A 20,222-nucleotide genomic window follows, 5' to 3' on the forward strand; every position below is an offset into this window, starting at 1 on the left:
CATCCCATTATATATTGTGTGAGGCAAATGAGTTAAAACTTCTGGGTTTTGTTTTTGTTTGTTTCTTTTGCCCTGTGAACCAGGACAGTACTCTGCCACCATGGAAGTTAATTTGATTTTAGTAAAGTAAAATTTTCCAAATAGAAAATTTTCAGATTAATGGGGCTAGCAGGTGGGTAAAACAAATCACAGACTACATGATAGAAGAGGAAACAAATGAAATAGCAGGAAACATAAACAGGAAACATTAAATTACAGAAGACCAATATATAAAACAATGGGTAAAGGGGATTAACCCCTTAATGAACAAAGTTCAAATTTTGACGTACAAAACCACCACCACCATGTGTTTCTGTAATGCAGATAATTGTAGCTAGCTTCCAAAGGCTGAAAGCAAAGGTATTGGCAAAATAAAACATGAGAACAAGGATGACTGTATTTAATCAAATGCACTGAATATGGTGGGGCCAGGGACAAAGCATTTTTCAGTGACTTTGTGAGGAAAATGGGTGTAATCCACCTATTTGGATAAGTAACTGTCAAGAACTTTATACATGCAGTGGAATTGTAACACAAAGCTTAAACTGTGGAAAACAGAAGAATTATCCGAACACGATCGTATTGGGATATTTTAACATACTCCCTTAGTGTGGATGGATAAAGTGGTAAAAATACAGTATAACTATAGAAGACTTACATAATAAATTTGAGCTAATAAGAGACATACTAGGATCTGTTACTTGTGAAGAAGAATGTGCCTTTATTTTAGGTCAGGCTATCTGGGAAACAGTCTCTAGGATGGAGATATACATGTAAGAAGTTTGTTGGGGAGTCCCCTCAGCATCAACATCTTTAAGGGAGTAAAGAAATACTGGACAGAGAGAAAAATTGAATTGGATGCAATCACTCCAGAGTCCTCAGCTGGTGACTCAATTGGACTTTGAGGAACAGCATGACCTTGGAAAAGTGGTTCTCTGTGGCTGAAGGCAATTCCAGGAGAGAGATTTGCTGAAAACTCAGCAACCAATACTGCTAGCAGCTGGAAGAGATCCTGAACCAGGGATCAGAACAGGCACCACAGGACTCACTATAGGACACCTCTGGTGCCACTTGTTCCTATTTCCTTCATACAGTAAGTTCTGGAAACTGTTCCTCCAGGATTTTATTCGATGTTTGTTCCTTGAGTCACTTACAAGAAGTTTAATGGGATAAACTACAGCACCCACTCCTGAAGCTGGTCTTGAGGCCACAACTGATACTCATCTCTCTGCTCTACTACTAAGTCTAAATACCCTCCACCCCAGCCTAATACCTCTGCTGGTCTAAGATCGTTTACTTGGTAAAATAACCTGAACTTTCATCCCTTAGGGTTTTAGTACAAGTCAGGGCTGGGAATGGGGTTCCACATAGTCACTCAGAGACCCAAGCTGAATGAGGCTCCACCAGCTGCATAGTTCTGGTCATTGTGTCAGGGGAAGAGAAAGCCAGGTGGTGTGTACTGTCTCTTCTATGCTTTGGCCTGGAAGTGACACACATCACTTCTGCTCTGAGCCCATTGGCAGAACATGAGGACCTGCCTAATTATAAGGGACAGGGAGATGTGGAGAGGCAGACTTCAGCATGCGTGAGCATTAGTCTCTGTCACAGTCTTCCCTTCTGGTCATCAAACATTTCTTTGCTCCCTTTATTCCACACGTAGTACACTCACCCCCTGCTTAGGGGAGATAACTCAAAGTCCTAGTCTATCAAGGCATTTATTTCCAAGTGATACATGGTAATCTCTACTTCATATCCAGTAAACCGTCCCATTTGGGAAATTGAAAAGTTTAGTCATTGGTTATTTGTAATTTGTAATTTGAAATTCTGTTGGGCAGAGGTGCCTGAGTGGTACAGTCGGTTAAGCATCTGACGCTTGGTTTTGGCTCAGGTCATGATCTCAGCATCATGGGGTCAGGCACTGTGTTGGGCTCGGTTAAGCATCTGACTCTTGGTTTCAGCTCACGTCATGATCTCAGCATCGTGGGATCAAGCCCTGTGTTGGGCTCCACGCTCTGCCTAAGGCTCTCTTACTCTCTCTGAAATAAATAAATACATCTTTAAAATTATTTTTAAAAAGAAGGACATTCTGTTGGGCAGACATTGTCAGTGTCACTTCCCTTGGGGATGGGGTGGGGGTGGTGGGGATATTCCTTGATTAGTCCCTGAATCTCATTTCTGCAGGGATTGCTCTGTCCACTGTTCTCTGTGGCTCCGTTCTATGAAGAGCCTTTCTTTTCTACTATCCTTTTGAATATATCTAAAGTGGTTATTGGAAAATGTGTTCTCCTTGGGGGCTGCTCAGCTTTCTTAGCTTACTGTCTGTAAAAGATTGGGGGCCTAAGTGTCATTTTAAGGCAGTCCTTCTCAATCTGGACACTGTTGATGTTTTGGATGAAGAATTCTTTCTTTTGAGGAGCTGTCCTGTGCATTGTAGAATGTTGAGCACATTCCTGGCCTCTACCCACTAGATGCCACCAATACTCCCCAATTGTGACAACCAAAAATGTCTCCAAACACTGCCAACTATCCCCTGAGGGCAGAATTGCCCTGAATTGAAAACCATTGTTTTCAGGCTAGAAAAGTCACAGGCTAGTGGAGTTTTTTGATAGTACAGCTCTCTCAGAAACTTAGGAGGCTGCTGCTTTTTAATTATAGTTATTTTCAGAGCACATTTGTTAGTCACTGGCTCTATATTCTTCAACTTAATGTCTACCTTTAAGCTTTCAGGCTTCTGTTGGCAAGTCTAAGGCATTTTCATCAACTGAAAGAATGTACAGCTCTTTTTCCCTCAGAGGTTTTCAGGATTATTAAGTGGAAGTGATGCACGGAAAACAAATCCAAGGTATCGGTGGCTTAACATAACGTTCATTGCTTGCTCAGGGGTCTGCAGGTTGGTTGTGTGGCACTGCTCCAGATCATGGGGTCAGATTCAGGGTTTGCCCTCGTTCAGGCCAAAGGAGTGCCTCCCTGGGGCACATCATTTTCTCATGGTGAAAGGTAGCGGAGCAAGAGCTAAGCTTAATCAAGCATATTGAAAACTTTTTCAGATTTGGTGAACATCATATTCCCTCACTTTCCATTGCCTAAACAAGTCATCTGTCAAGGCTCATTAATAAAATGGAGGAGTACAGATGGTCCCCTCCTTATGGTGGTTCAACCTAATTTTTCGACTTTACAGTGGTGTAAAAAGTGATACACATTTCACACTGTGCCGGGGTTAGCAGTATGTAGGACGCTACTGTCTTATGCGGCTGAGCAGCAGCGGTGAGCCGCAGCTCCCAGCCAGCCAGGCAGTCACAGGGTGAACAACCACTACACTTACAAGTATTCTGTGCCCCAACAGTCATCCTGATTTCACTTTCGGGACACTACTCAATAAATTACATGAGATACTCCAACAACTTTATTATAAAGTAGGGTTTGCCTCAGATGATTTTACCCATCCGTAGGGCTAAGGTAAGTGTTCTGAGCATGTTTAAGGTAGGCTAGCCTAAACTATGATGTTCGGTAGGTTAGGTGTATTAAATGCATTTTCAACTTACGATGTTTTCAACTTATGAGGGTTTATTGGGACATAACCCCATCATGAAGTCAAGGAACATCTATGTCCTGGGTTGGGTGGGGGAGAGATTTACGGGGCAATCTGCCATTTTTTTTTTAAGGGTTTAGTAGCATTTAACTTTTCTAGAATGGCAAGGTCCTGAAATTCTAGATTCTGGTTCCCATTCATTTCTGCTTTTAAAGTGGCCAGTTCTTTCAAATGCAGCTAGTAGCCACCAACACACTACTAAAGTTTTGCTTTCCAATCTCTTCTAGAGCAGGGGTCAGCTAACTTTTTCTATAAAGGCTTGACGGTAAATAGTTTAGGCTTTGCAGATGATAGAGTCTCACAGCTATTCAACTCTGCCATTGTAACACAGAAGCAGCTGTATACAGTAGGTGATTAAGTGGGCAGGACTGTGTTCTAATAAAACTTTCTTCACAAAAACAGACAGGCCTTAATTTGTTAACCCTTGTTCTAGAGTTTCAGGTTCATTATGCAAGTGTTGTGCTTTCCAGGTGATTGCAAGGGGCGGTATCATGAAGTGTATTGCTGTTCTATAACCTGGATCACCTATCCAACCTCTGGTATTAGTTTCCCTGCTGCCTGCTGATCAAACTGCTAAGCTGTGATCCTGTGTTTATAATAGTAACATCCCACTTCTGACACTAAGTTCAATGTTAGACTAGTATAATATAGGAAAAGCATTTCTAGGTGTCTCCTTTACTCTTACATTATTACTTCTAACACTAAATGTGTGGTAGTTTTTCCCACACCAAACAAGTCTCAGGTTCTCTGGACACCGGCTGGGGATCTTGTACTTTAACTTAATCCTGATATTACCTACCTGGATAGCATCAGATCCAACAGGTTAAGGGATCAGTTCTACAAGTGCCTGCTGTTCAGATGCCATCTCAAACCCAGGTTGTTATCTGTGGCTTTGACCTACTGGTTGTAATTCAGAGATTTGCAAAACCCCCCTCCTCAGGCTCAATTAATTTGCTAGAGTGGCTCACAGAAATCAGGAGAACATTTTACTTACTAGATTACCAGTTTATTACAAAGGACATAACCAGAAACAGCCAAATGGAGAGATGTATTGGGCAAGGTAAATGGGAAGGGGCCAGAGCTTCCATGCCCTGTCTGGGTGCACCAGTCTCCCAGCACTTATGCATGTTCACCAACCTGCAAGTTCTCCTTACCAGTCCTTTTGGTTTTTTATGGAGACTTCACTACCTGGCATGATTGATTAAATCATTGGCCTTTGATGATGGAACTCAGTCTTTAGCCCTCCCCACTCCCTGGAGGTTTGGGGTAGGAAATGCTGAAAGTTCCAACCCTTTAATTACTTTGTTGTTTCTCCTGGCAGTCAACCCCCATCCTTTGAAAATTTCCAGAAGTCACCTCATTAACATAAACTGTGGTAGGAGCAGGAGTACAGGGGTGCAGGAGGAGGGTGGTACAGAGGTAGAGGGAGAGAGAGAGAGAATCTTAGGCAGGCTCCATGCCCAGCATGGAGCCAGACATATGGGGCTCAGTTTCACAACTCTGAGACCTGAGCCAAAATCAAGAGGCCCATGCTCAACTGACTGAGCCACCCAGGTGCCCAGAAAGGGACTTCTTATGAATAACAAAAGGCACTCTTTTCACCTTTATTGCTCTTACCTTTTAGGTAATTCTAAGGGTTTTAGGAGCTGTGTGCCTGTAATTGGGACAAAGACCAAATACGCACTTCTTCTTATAAATAACAGCGTTACCACTAGGCTATGCCAAGGTAACAAACCCTAAATTCGTAGTAGCTTAACACAACTAAGGTTTATTTCCCACACTACATGTCCAGGGTAGATCATGGTAGGGTAGGGATTCTGCCTTACTTAGGTGCTCAACAACCTGGGCTGACGGAAGATCCACTACCTGGAATGGTACTAATCAACAAAGCAGAGGAAGAGACGACAGGATGTTGTGCATGGCCCTTCTGTTCTTCACTCCCGCTCCCGTCCTGTTGACTAGAACTAATCACAGTTAGTTCTTGCATGTAAGGAAGCTGAAAAATTTGGGGGGAGAAGTCGGAATATTAGGTTAGTTCTACTTCCTCTGCCACAAATTTATACAAGTTCACTTATTCTTCTCATATATAATTAACAACGTTATTAACATCTGTAGAAAGGTATAGATATACAAAGATGAATTTCAGGTAATATTCTTTGAAGCATTTTTTGACTGTTTTTTCTTGATAAAAAATATTTCTAAAAAAATTGTATTGTGCTCTTAATCTTTCCAAAAGTGTTTAAGGTTGAAATCTTATCTCTAGGCTAGAATGCAGTAGTATAAAGAGCCATTAATCTTTACCCATCACAGTAGATACTGAAGTAGTATCAAAGCTTGCAATATGTAATTCTTGAACAGGCTGTGTTACTTTGCTGAGATAATGTATTTTGTAAATAATGTTCAGTTTATATTTACAGAATAGCAATAATGAAAATTTTCATCTTCTATTTCACTAAGCCTGTTGATACCTATTTTTAATTTGAAAAATCCCTTAGATTACATATCTTCTAAACCTATTCATGATCACCTGTCAAAATATGCTAAAGACAACATATGTGATTTTCTGGATGTAAACGTTACAAAGTGTAAACTGTCTTTCAGGCCAGCTTTTTTTCTTTTGTATTAATCACTGGCATTGAATGTTATATACTACTTGTCAGTACCAGTAATGGAATGGTTTTGTGGTGTGGATATACTGTGCTTGCTTTCTTTGGTTTCTTGGTTCATAATAAGATTCATCGGAGTTAACAGGCAGTGTGTTGGACTTGAAGTCATGAATGCCTTTTAATGATCATAACACAGAATTCCTTAAGGTTGGGTTAGGTGGAAAATTCCTCACAAGGACATTATTTAGTAGCATCAACAGCAAGTAATTTTATGGATTAGTGGCACCAAGACAGTGATGTCCGACTTCCATGGGCAGATGACAATTTTATGAACAAATTTGTGTAATTTCAAGTGGGAATCCAGTTATGGAAAGACTGATAATGACCATTTCAGTCCTTTAGAATTGAAAGTCTGCTGGTTTGAAAGGTCAAATGACATTTGCTTGAATTGACATGGAATGACCCGTTGTTGACTTGTAATATCTATATAAAGCTTACTGTGACTTTAAAATGAGATTTTTGGGGGGCGCCTGGATGGCTTAGTCGGTTAAGCATCTGCCTTCAGCTCAGGTCGTGATCTCAGGGTCCTAGAATCAAACCCTGCATTGAGTTCCACACTCAGTGGGGAGTCTGCTTGAGATTCTCCCTCTCCCTCTACCCCTCCCCCTGCTAGCGTGTTCTCTCCCTCTCAAATAAAATCTTTTTAAAAAAGAACGAGTGGGGAGGGGAGGAGCAGAGGGAGAGGGAGAATCTCAAGAAGACTCCCTGCTGAGTGTGGAACCCGATGCAGGGCTCGAACCCATGACTCTGAGATCACGACCTGAGCCAAAATGCAGAGTTGAACACTCAACCAACTGAGCCACCTGGGCAGCCCTAAAATGAGATTTTTAGAAAATCTGGTAATTTAGTATACAAGTGAGCATAAATGCTAACTTATGATTCTCTTTCTCTTACTATAATAACTTTGAAATGCCTTACAAACTGCTTTTATTGCACTTGATTGAAAATTTCTAGCTAATCATAATTTCTAGAAAATAAAACATTACAAATTTCTCTAATCTGTATGTAGGTATTCATAAGTGAAGAATGCCATCAAGCTAATTTCTCAACATTGCCTGTTACGATGAATCTGAGCAGTGTGATGTTGATTATAATGAGAGAAACTACAACAGTTATCATGAATTGTTTTATAAGTAATCTAATAATGGGACACCTGGGTGGCTCAGTGGGTTAAGCATCTGACTTGATTTCAGCTCCGCTCATGATCTCAGGGTCATGGGGTGGAGCCCCATTTCAGGCTCCCTGCTCAGCAGAGAGTCTGCTTGGGATTCTCTCTCTCCCTCTGCCCCACCCCCTGCTCACTCACACACTTCCTCTCTCTCTCTCTCAAATAAATAAATCTTTTTTTTTTAAAAAGTGATCTAATAACTTGTAAACTGTAAAATGTTTATATATATCATAGCAGTCATTTTTTTGTTTTTAATATTTTGAAGGACTTAAAGCCCAGTAATATAGTGGTAAAATCAGACTGCACTTTGAAGATTCTTGACTTTGGACTGGCCAGGACTGCAGGAACTAGTTTTATGATGACACCTTACGTAGTGACTCGCTACTACAGAGCACCTGAGGTCATCCTAGGGATGGGCTACAAAGAAAACGGTCAGCAAACACTATTTACTTGAAATACTGTTATTTGCTTTTGTTTATCAGATTTCTTATGTGAAATTTTTAAGCTGAAGTGCATAGAAGTTAAATGTATCACTGAAATGTTTATCACAAGTTTGAAAGGAACTATAAATTTTGTCATAAATGTTTGGAAAAACTTGGGGCCCCTATTTATTTAAATATAAGTACATAACTATCAACACTACAGCTGGATAAAGGATTTGTTGCAGTGGCTCCTAAAACAGAACATAATGCCATTTGCTTGCCTATAACTTGAAAATGAGTATTTCTAACAGGGGCTCAAGGAAGTATATGGTGGACTAACAGTTTATCTTTAGTAATAATCCTACTTTGCATTAGTGATATTTGAACCTATTTCTAAACGTATGAAACTAAAGTTATAGCACTTAGTGTAAACTTTAAGAGCTACAGTGAGGCCATTCTGCAAAGCTGATGGATAATTAAGGTGATCTTTTGGAAGAAACAGTGTTTCATCAGAGCCTTGTGTCCCACCTTAAAGAAATGGCATTATTGTATGTGGGTATATTCAATTAAATATTTCAGCATTAGAATCAAGGTTGAAGACAATGATCAGGCATGTAGTTCACGTATGTCTTAAAATGTTATATATATATATGTACATACATGTAACTTAAGTTTTGTTGAATTGCAGATATTTAGGACATAAATAAATCTACACAGGATTATTATGGACTTAAACTGTAACTTTTAAAATGTGGTCATTTCATCGAAAATACTCCCTAGAATAGGACCGAGATTTTTTTTTTTTTAGTAAGGAATCTGGAACAGCAGTTCACTTTGAATCAAGAAACTCTATTAATCTTCAAGATTCGTTTTTATAAAAGACAACATTGAACTGAGGATTTTAGCTTAATTTCCTTTACTTTTCTGAATTAATTAAAAACAAATACTTTAAATATTTATGATTATTTTCTTTAACATGCTGTTTTTTCTTATTCTCTAAAATTGTTTTATACCTTAGAATTCAGTGAGTTGGATTTAGTATTAGACTCTTGAGAAATGAGACTTCCAGTGACCATCATGAAGATTACTTTTGCATTTGCTATAAAGCTATCAATTGTCACAGATACTGTGTCACTCAGTGTCCTATAAATGTGATCTTAGTGATAGCTTCCTACCAGAAATTAGCACCAAGAGAAACTATCATAAAGAATTGACATGCTTTCCTGTCTTAGATAGGAATTGTATAGATCACTTTATTGCCCATTTTTGCCTCCGGAAACAAAGTCGAATATAATGCTTAATCATGATAACAATAAGGTTAAACATTAGAACTTCCTTCTTTCAGTAACATCCCACTCCCACTTGTTTTAACAACTTTGTTTTGTCTTTTATTGCAAGCTACCGTAAAGCTTTTTACGAACTGTAATATAATGGAATATATTTAAACTGCCTAATAGACTAAGCAGTTAGACCATTTAAAGCTAGTTTTGTGTTTGAATCAGGCACACCATATTTTGAGAAGGTCTTCACTAACTCAGGCAATATCTTCTCATGCTTGCAGCTTTTGAAATTTGTTTAAAAATATGTTTTTCTTAAGGTCACCTGCATAAATTACGTCCTGGATATTTAAAGTTTGCTATTCTTTAAAATCTATAGGGAAATTTATTGTGGTAGATTTATTCCAAAAGTGAAAACCTTGGAAAAAAATTGTTCTCTGAACTGATTTATGAGTATTACCTTTTCCTCTAAAATTTTATTCTTGAAAGTAGAATCATATAGAGTCATATGAATTTTAATATGAAATTTTAGAGAAACTTTAGTTCTACAGGATTTCCAAAATTTATTCCCACCTTTGTTACAAAGATTCTGTAATGAGCTGGCAGTCTCTTTATGAGTACATTAGAAAGTACAGACTTCTAATTTCATAAGTCCACCAGCATGGGCACTTCTCCCTAACACTTACTTCTTCCCCTTTCTTCTTTTGCTCTTAAAAAGGACCTTGAAACTTCAAAAACATATGCAAGTTTCTAAGGCTTTCTTTTTAAATTGCTTATTCTTCCCCTCTTCTATTAAACTGCAACCACCTACTCTCCTTTTTTTTTAAATTGAAGTATATAGTAGGCATACAATATTATGTTTCAAGTGTACATCATAGTAATTCAGTCTTTATATATACATTATGAAGTGATCACCACAATGGATCTAGCTACCTCCTCTCCTTTTTTTTTAACCAAATTTTCAAACCAAAGATATAAAATTTCAGGGTGTATTAGTGAACCAGGTGGAGATTTCCAAATTGCCATTTTCTTTGTCTAGCAGATTCTTTCCAGCATTGAGAGCTCCCATTAAAAGTTGATGAGGGTCAGTAAGTCAGCATGGAGACTCCATGTAGATAAATCTGTGGGAGCTTTCATATTATATCCAACTAAAACTAACTTCTTAAATGAAAGCAGTTTGGTTTTATGGGTTTAAAAAACCTTAGGTGGAAAACATATAAAATATACTTCTTTTATGAAGTTTTCTTCATTGATTATTTGTTCATTTTCTATGCACATGTTCCTTTTGGGATAATAGGGTAAATGTATCGTGACATTGCCAAGAAAATAGTAACTCAATTCAGAATAAACATAGGACTTCTCAAATAAATTTATCCAGTTTGAAATCCAGTTTGAAAATTTCTGAAGAGCTTTTGATTAACTTTTTAATTGTAATGACTCATAGAAACACATGCTTTCTGTTAAATATTTTAATATACTAGATTATTTCTGCTCATGCTTTTTTCTTTTATTTGACTTAAAGAGAGAGTATAATGCACAGTTGAACCTCAAAATAGTGTCAAGATTTTATTATTTAAATTTTGCTGCCTCATGTTCATTTTCAGCCTTATTTGAAAAGATGTGTTCGGTTCTGTTTCATATTTTATGAACAATTTTTAGAGACAAAATGTATAGGTTTTTCAATTACGTGATTTCTGTGCATAGCTCTCACTTTAAAATTAGATATGTAGTTAAAAGGCTACACTTCACATTTGCTTTTGTGAATCAAAGCCTTTTGAAAAATATTTTGTGTTTTAAATTATTCCATTAGCTAAAATTAAAATCACTTTTTTCTTTTTGTGATGTTTTGCAGTTTTTATATAATGCAGTCATATTATGCTTCTTTGATTTTAACGACCTTTTGCTTTGCTTTTCCTTCTTTTGTGCTGCAAACATATAGTGGATTTATGGTCTGTGGGGTGCATTATGGGAGAAATGGTTTGCCACAAAATCCTCTTTCCAGGAAGGGACTGTATCCTTGTGCTGCTGCAGCAGTTAAATTAGTTAGGTGATGAACTTCCTTATATTCTCTAATGAAAATAAATATGGTACATTCATATATATGGGTTTCTTTAAACAAATGTAAAGTTTGTGGCTGTTATAGTTCAAAAATTGTTGAGACAAGAAGCTGAAATACTTGTAGGCTGCATCTGGCAGTAGGACATACAGTCTCTGCTGGTAGTTAGAGCACATTCACTGTCATTCATTTTTATTTTATACTGCTTTCTATAATTTTAAAGTATACATGGTGTATGTGATTTTTTTTAATGTTTAAATTTTTTTTTTTTTATTTTAACCAAAATCTTTATGTTAATGTCATTGCATTTTGTTTTCAGTTGACATTTGGTCAGTTGGGTGCATCATGGGAGAAATGATCAAAGGTGGTGTTTTGTTCCCAGGTACAGATCGTATCCTTATCTTTGGCCTAAAATGTAGTTTCTAAAGGTCAAAATGTATGGTAGCACTTCAGCTTGGTCAGGTGTAATGTATTTTTGTCTCTCCCTAATAATGAAGTATTGTTAAATTACTCTTTCAAAATACCACCTGCTATTTGACATAGACTTTCCTTTCCCTCATTTATTGTTTTATATGTTAATTCTGACAACTGCTCAAGTTAATTATCCACAATTACTTGCTGGCTTTGAGTTGATTTATTTAACCTAAATCAAAAATCATGGCTTGCATTAAAATTTCTAATAATTATACACTTGAGTAAGTCTAGAAGTACTTAGGACTTAATATGAATTTTAGAATTGTCTGTTGCTTCTGTTCATCCTTTTGTTTTGTTCCCCCAACCACCTCCTCTTTTGTTAATGTTCTGTGTGTTTTGTGTCTTTTGGTTGTTGTCTCATTGCTCAACATAACATACTGATTTTTCCATCTGAGAATTTTAGCAGTAATAGTTTTATATTGTGAGTAGATTTGGATTCATTCTTTTTGTTCATCTGACTAGTTTCAGTATTTATATTAACAGTGATCTGTTATGTGTTTATCAGTTAGTAACACTTAGAATTGTTATAGGAGGAGGAATGGGAAAAACCATACTCACTGGGTTATAGTAAAGTTTGAGTTAGTCTGCAGGGAGGACTTGGAGTATAAAAACTAGGATGAAAAAGACCAGGGAATCTTAACCTCACAGCTTACCAAAATGCAGACTCATTTTCTTAGGTTTCAGAGCTTTAAAAACATTTTAATTAACATAAGCTAAACAAAGAATGGCAAAAGAAAATGCCACTTTTGTTAAAGCCATCATTTTTATTGCTACTGGTTATTTTCTGTTAGTGCAGAAAACAAAAAAATATAGGACAGATAATAAGAAATATTTCTTATCCTCCAGGAAATGCATTCACATTTTCTGATAAGCTGGAACAAAAGACAGATTTTGTATTCTAGAATTATGTACAGTTTAAATTTAGAGTCCCTGTAGGTAGTAATTGTCATTATTCCTTGAGTCACTTATCATTTGTATTTAGAATTTGTGGGTTTAAGCTTCTGTTTTAATGGTAAAATCAGTATTAGTAGACACACACACACAATAAGGTTAACAAAGCTTATTTATTGATACTTTCTATCTACAGTCATTGCCTTTTACAAGGTGGCTATAAGACAGAAGATTTATAACTGCCACATTCTTTTCTTAGAATTTTTTAAATTGCTGTTTTCTTGTTATTTTAATATAGATATGGCTAATGTGTTGAACATTAGATACAGAGTATTTTTCTTAGCTACTTGATATTAGATATTGATCAGTGGAATAAAGTTATTGAACAGCTTGGAACACCATGCCCTGAATTCATGAAGAAACTACAGCCAACAGTAAGGACTTATGTTGAAAACAGACCTAAATATGCTGGATATAGCTTTGAGAAACTCTTCCCCGATGTACTTTTCCCAGCTGACTCGGAACACAACAAACTTAAAGGTACTTTTTATAAATATGTATATTTAGTCCCATTTGGGGTGTGTGTGTGTGTGTGTGTGTGTGTGTGTGTTTATGTTCTTAAGGGATATAACCCAGTGTTCTCTCGGGGTGGGGGAAAAAAGGGAATTTATAAATTTTTGTTATTTTATTTTTATTTTTTTGTAGTTCTGTTTTTTTAATCATATGTATGACCTGATTTTATAGTAAAATCTATTCTTTTTAAAACATTTACTTTTTGATAAATGACAGTTTCAAGTTTCTAAAATTTATGATACTTTAAAAACTTTTATGAAATACATGTACATTAACATCATTTTTTTTTTACAGCCAGTCAGGCAAGGGATTTGTTATCCAAAATGCTGGTAATTGATGCATCTAAAAGGATCTCTGTAGATGAAGCTCTCCAGCACCCGTATATCAATGTTTGGTATGATCCTTCTGAAGCAGAAGCTGTAAGTTCTTTTCTTAATGTTTGAAGAATATATTGAATTAAAGTTAGGTTTGGAGGAAACTTTTTAATTTTAAATAAAAATATACATAAATGATTATAGTGTTTTTCTGTTTTTGCATGAATAGTATCTTAAGTTAATGAGCATATCCAAGCACCCTCCACACAAAATAAAGTTACATCCCACTATTTCTTGCCTTTTTGCCTTGGTACATGATGCGCTAGAATGTTGAGCACTTTGGGAAAACATTCTGACTAGTTACAAAACAAACTGTTGTGTCCAAAGCATAGCACAATTCTGTGATGTAAATGTGACAATTTCAAAAACTAGAAGAAAAAAAGAGAGTTAAACATTTTTTTTCCTGTTGTGAAAATGTCATCCAAAACTAGTCTCTACATAAGAAGGCTGTTGGTGATTGGTCAGTGTTGGTCTAATGATGTATTTTTGAAAGTCTCTGCCTGGCTAATAATTCAAATAATTATAAAGAATTTATATACTCCCAATAAACTGACTCAATTATTGTTGCCTTGTGTTTTTCAGCCACCACCAAAGATACCTGACAAGCAGTTAGATGAAAGGGAACATACAATAGAAGAATGGAAAGGTAACATTCACCAGATTCTTAGAGATGAAACTGGAAGAGCTTATGGATCTTTATGTTGATTTATTCATGTGAAGGAAATTAAAAATATTTTCTATTATTCATAACTGATATTTGGTAAAAAGACTATTAACATTTTTACAGAAGTAGAAAGTCAGTCTCCTTCTGTCGGTGACTTAATCTGAATCTCTCAGGTTTCCCACCCCGACACATTGATGCTTTCTGGAATTTTTATGTTCTTCCATAGTGTACAGATGCACAAACTTGTGTTTGGTGTCTCCCTTATTTCCTCTCCCATTCTGTGTTAATCACAAATGGTGGTATACTGTGCACACTTGATTTGTTGATATAATCATTTATCTTTGAGATTATTCTGTCTTGTTCCATGTATCTGGCTTATTTGGTTTAATAGCTGATTAGTGTTCTGTTGATGGCTGTGTCGCAATTTCTGTATCCAACTCCCTCTTGAAGAGCTTTAAGTTGTGTCCAGGTTGTTGTTACAAACAACTCTGTAGTCTGCTTGTGCACATGTGATAACATGCCTGTAAGAAAAATCCTACAAGGAGATTTGCTGGGCCAAAGGATATTTTTCAAGTATTTCCAAATTACGCTCCAAAGAAATTTTAGCAGTTTATACTTCTGTCAGCATTGTGTAGGAATGTCTGTTTTACCCCCACCCTCACCAACAGAGTGAGTTAATTTTTAATCTTTGTGAATCTAATATAGTAGTTCTACTTTGTGAATGTGGGTAAACATTAATAATGCACTGACTGTCATAGAAATGTTAAAATATTTCTTTCTTTAAAAGAGTCACTGGATCATTGGGGCCAGACAATTTTTAGATCCTGTTTACTTCCATTTGATTTGTTGTCATTTAGTAGTTTGACCACTTTTAGCTACGTGACTTTGGGCAAGTCACTTGGTCCCTTCTTTACCTGATCTTAAAATGGAGACAAAAGACATGTTATTAAGAGCTTAAGTACCTAAATAGTTGGAAAGGCTAAAGGTAGTGGGGAGGTATAAACCTGAACAAGTGATCCATCTATGAATCTATTTGGGAAGAATGAATTTGATTCTTTTTTCTTAGGAATAACCAAGATTAGTTTTCTCTGAGTTAACTTTTGGGAAACATATAGTTAGACTCTGTAGAGCCCACCAGAATGATAGAATTGAGTAGAACCTAGTACATCTGTATATGTAATAAGTAATGTACAAGGATGTAATTGTGGACCAAAGTTTGTATTAAAATATCTTACCTGATATTTTTATATATCATTACATTTACAATAGACATTTATGTGTTTCTTGTAATCTTAATAGGCCACCAATTGTAAAACACACATAATTATACCACTAAGAGAAAACACTGCCACTTGCACTGCATCATTGATTATAAGATGCAACTCCATTTCATAGATATTAAACTGGAAAAAGTGCATCTTATTTTTTTTTTTTTTTTTTAAGATTTTATTTATTTATTAGAGAGCGAGCGAGAGAGAAACAGCATGAGAGAGGAGAGGGTCAGAGGGAGAAGCAGGCTCCCCGCTGCGCCAGGAGCCCGATGTGGGACTCGATCCCAGGACCCTGGGATCATGACCTGAGCCGAAGGCAGTCGCTTAACCAACTGAGCCACCCAGGCGCCCGAAAAAGTGCATCTTAAAATTAGTGAAACATAATATAGTTGACCCTTCCATCAATGCAGGGGTTGGGATACTGACTCACACACAGTCAAAAATTCACATAGAGCTTTGGACTACCCCAAAACAACTGCTTATAACCTGCTGCTTTCTGGAACCTTTACTAATAACATAGTTGATGAACACATATTTTATATATTATATGTATTATATACTGTATTCTTAAAGTAAGCTAGAAAAAAAAATGTTACTAAGAAAATCATAAGACAAAATACATTTGCAGTACTGTACGTATATTTGTTGAAAAAATCCACATATAAGTGGACCCATCCATTTCAAACCTGTGTTGTTCAAGAGTCAGCTGTATTTTTGTTTGTGTATAAAGATGTATCTGTGATTTTGGATTACTCTAAACATGTTTACCTTTATTCTGTATCTTTTTCTCCTAGTCCAAGTGCAGCTCATTTACCCACAAACTGCCTTTTTTTAAGATCTACTTAAGAGTTTTAGCATTATAATAGAAAGAAAAATCCATTGCCAGAACCATTAGCTTACAGGTTGCTTTCCCTAATTAGTACTCCTAATTAGCTTTGGTTCCTATGCCCTAATACCTCTTCACAAATGGGTGTTGTTTTCTCTTTTTTAAAAAAAATCCTATTTGAAATACTTATCATTCCTTTTTGTTGCTTTCAAGAAAAGCATCTTCCATTCTTTCCTCTATCCAGACTTCCTATTTTTCCTCCTTCTAAGACCAAAAGATTACCATAGCAAGCAAACTTAGCTGCCTTTAGCTCCTTTTCATTCTGACATATCCACTTACTTTACCTTATAATCAGAGATTCCTTATCAGCTTAATTTAAGGAATTAGATACCTTGAAATTCTTTGAACATTTTCCGCTTGTACATTTTTCTTAGAAGAGGGTTCATTGCTCTTATGCACTTCTCACAGGATTCCATGACCCAAAGAAGATGAATAATGGTGATGTAACATCCACTAGAAGGTTCTTCTGAAGTAAACATTCCGACCCACAAGGTGCATCACACTTGACATAGAAGAACACAGGGCAGGAGGCACATATGGCCTCAGGACAGCATCTGCTCTCTCTTCAGTTGGAGCAGTGCTCACAACAGTCCACCTACTGTACAGTAAAAAAAAGATTTCCATGGAGAAATATTGACTGTGATAGGATGTCATGCTTCAAATCATAAGGATTTTAAGGGTAGCTACCTGCTTTTTTAAAAAATAAAAATGTATTTATATTCCATTCTGATTAAAGAAGCTTTCATACATGCTTGCATTTAAATCTTTTAACAGATATCTGGATAAGCACCTGATGTACTATACCACAGCTCAGGAAATAGATGTGAATAAGACAAATGTGATTCAAGCCCTCACTGAGATAGAATTGAGCATTTGTACTATGATGTGTAGGATGATACGGTATAGTACAAAATGCTGGTGGAGTAAAAAAGATAAGGCTTCTAACCCAAGCACTGTCCTTAATCCAACTTTAGAAACATTAGTTATAGCAGAGATTTTTTTCTTTTAGTATAGTTCATAGTTCAAGATCAGGGAATTGTTACTAACACCTTTGAATCTCAGACTGATACTTAAGGGACTCTTTGCCATTGAAAGGACACTATTAGAAATAGTTAATGTGTATAAAAATGTTTTACTTAAAACGTAGATATCTGTGAGATTGGCTCTCAGACTTTTGAAAAGTTTGTTTTTGTTCACTTCTTTTTCAGAGTTGATATACAAAGAAGTTATGGACTTGGAGGAGAGAACCAAGAATGGAGTTATAAGGGGGCAGCCCTCTCCTTTAGGTTGGTTACAATATAAGCTTGGTTAAGGTTACAGTTTACTTCTTCTGTGGTAATCTTCAGTTGCATGAATCCTGCAGTTTTCCCCATATTTACCACGGTTCTTGTTCAAAGTTTAAGAAGTATAGGGAATACAACTTGGGTAGTTAAATTTGAAAGCACTGGTACACTCTTGTACCAATACGTCATACTAATATATCGGTAACTGACTTCATAAAATGTACATCTTTTTCTATAAAACTGACATTCCACTGAAGAAGAGAAATTTAAAACCTTTTTCTGTTGGCATTGTTCTCTTTAAAGAAGAATTTTTTCACAGGTCAGTATACTTACCAAGATTTTGACAGTCTTTACTTTGGATGAACTAAGGCTTCATTGAAAAATTTGGTACATGTGATACTAAGTTACCATCTTTCTCATTTTAGTATTTTTAAATTTGCTAAACTAAGGCAGTAACATTAAAACTGCCATTAGAAATCATTCCATATCTAGGAAGAAAACTGGTTTGCAGGAGTTAAGCATTTTCTTTTATCATAAGCTAGCTTATATTTAATTTTAGCCCTTAATAAAGCATAAAGCATTGGGGGAAAAGTTAAATGGCAGGTAACTTGTATATATTAAGTACGTACTACATGACAGGCACTGGTGGTTTTATGTACTTTATTTCATTTAAGCCTTGCCTAAGACCTCATGGAAGCGATTATTCACATTTTACAGATGAGGAAACTAAAGTTCAGAAAAAGTAAATGAACATAAAATTACAAAAATGTAGAAAAGCTACTACTTGAAGAAGCCATGTTTACCAGTAACTTCAGATGGCATGGTTTTTCCAGCATCCCATATGGCCTTTGGCTGGCAGCAGAGACTTTTGGCTACAGGCGTTAGGGCAGCTTTAGGAAAGAGATGAAATTTGAATTGAACCTTGAAGGCCAAGTAGTGTTCGACAGGTCTTGAATTTGAGTAAAACAATGTCATTTTAATCATCCCTCTAAAACTCTTCTACATCTTAAGAAAAAAAAAAAGGATATCCTATGGGTAAGATTTTTAACTATAGTTTCAAATGCGCATTTTGTTGTACTCTAAACATTTGTTTAAATAATTTCTGTGGCTTTCTGTAACAGTTTTGGTTATATTTGTTAGTTTTTATATTTTTTTATTTTTTTAAATCCTTGATCAGGAATGAGTTTTCCAAATTATAATATAGATTCTATTGAAAATATGAACAAATATATTTGTTAGTTTTTATATTTTTTTATTTTTTTAAATCCTTGATCAGGAGTGAGTTTTCCAAATTATAGATTCTATTGAAAATATGAATTTTAACAGCTTTTACCTACAGTTTAGTTGTAACAAAAGCTATATTTTGTAAATGCTTTAATAGCGGACTTAATTGGCTTTGTATTGATGTACAGTAGTAGCATAAGTAAATTACTCATGTTGGAAGTTCGAGTGGGATTTGAAAAGTCTGTTATTTGGGAGACTTATACTTCAGAATGCTATATCCTAATGAATGGTACATCTTAAGTGTTGAATGTTTGAGTAAATTTAATTTCATGAGATAGAACAGTTGTATCTGTTCTTAATTTAAAGAAATTGGATCTTAAAGAACACTTGACTGTGGTTATAAAATAAGTGGAAAGGACAGGACTGTAGGTTTCTAGGTTTCTAGACATTTTCTGGATTCTCAGTTATAGCCTGCAGAGAAAAGTGTTAGTGAATCAACCTGTTATAAAAGTATTCAGTTCTTGATTATATGCAAAAACAGAAGGAAGTCTTTGACAAATTAGAATATCAGATAATCACGATACCCTTTCAACTTGATTTTTAAAAATGAGGGGTGCCTGGGTGTCTCAGTCATTAAGCCTCTGCCTTTGGCTCAGTTCAGGATCCCAGGGTCCTGCCCACATCGGGCTCCCTGCTCAGCAGGAAGCATGCTTCTCCCTCTCCCACTCCCCCTACTTGTGTTCCTCTCTCGCCGTCTCTCTCTCTGTCAAATAAATAAATCTTTAAAAGATAATAAAAAAAAAATTAAATATATTATTTTTCCCACTTTCCTATCTTTATTTTGGTTTGGCTAATATTACAGTGAGTTTGCATGCCTTTGAGGGTATAGACACTCACTTAAGAGGGAAATGACCCAGCTACCCAAAATTAACCATTTTTCCTATTACTGCCATTCAGATATTTGAGAATTTCCTAGATTGCTTTAAAGCTCAGGAAAAAAACAAGTACTTTTTGTAGCTATTTGATTTTCAGATTAAAAATTTAACTCTTTAATGTTTAATGCATTTAAAAGTTAGTTTTGGGGGCACCTAGCTGGCTCAGTCCAGTAGAGCATGCAACTTTTCATCTCAGGGTTGTAAATTTAAGCCCCACGTTGGGGATAGAGATTACCCTAAAAATAATTAAAAAAATAAAGTACATAAAAGTTAATTTTTAGGGGCACCTGGGTGGCTCAGTTGGTTAAGTGACTGCCTTCGGCTCAGGTCATGATCCTGGAGTCCCTGGATCGAGTCCCGCATTGGGCTCCCTGCTCAGCAGGGAGTCTGCTTCTCCCTCTGACCCTCCCCCCTCTCATGTACTCGCTCT

At 36.2% G+C, this 20,222-nt stretch overlaps 1 protein-coding gene across 6 annotated transcripts in view; it reads left to right on the forward strand.

Moving 5' to 3' along the window:
• MAPK8 (mitogen-activated protein kinase 8) overlaps positions 1 to 20,222 on the forward strand; it is a 112,919-nt gene that overhangs the window by 86,559 nt on the left and 6,138 nt on the right. For 3 of the 6 annotated variants that reach the window (XM_045878274.3, XM_045878272.3, XM_064594937.1), the window contains exons 6-11: positions 7,728 to 7,893; positions 11,537 to 11,608; positions 12,940 to 13,122; positions 13,450 to 13,574; positions 14,112 to 14,175; positions 17,559 to 17,636. In XM_045878274.3, coding sequence (XP_045734230.1) covers positions 7,728 to 7,893; positions 11,537 to 11,608; positions 12,940 to 13,122; positions 13,450 to 13,574; positions 14,112 to 14,175; positions 17,559 to 17,636 — 688 coding nt within the window. Of the gene's footprint in view, positions 1 to 7,727; positions 7,894 to 11,100; positions 11,173 to 11,536; positions 11,609 to 12,880; positions 13,123 to 13,449; positions 13,575 to 14,111; positions 14,176 to 16,758; positions 17,040 to 17,558; positions 17,637 to 20,222 lie in introns of those variants that run through there. The other 3 variants (XM_045878273.3, XM_064594938.1, XM_064594939.1) reach the window with 3 other exon arrangements.

The sequence above is a fragment of the Mirounga angustirostris genome, unplaced genomic scaffold, assembly GCF_029215605.1.
Source record: "Mirounga angustirostris isolate CCGP_5_RB_7025 unplaced genomic scaffold, mMirAng1.0.hap1 SCAF_6, whole genome shotgun sequence".
In the NCBI taxonomy this organism is placed as follows: domain Eukaryota; kingdom Metazoa; phylum Chordata; class Mammalia; order Carnivora; family Phocidae; genus Mirounga; species Mirounga angustirostris.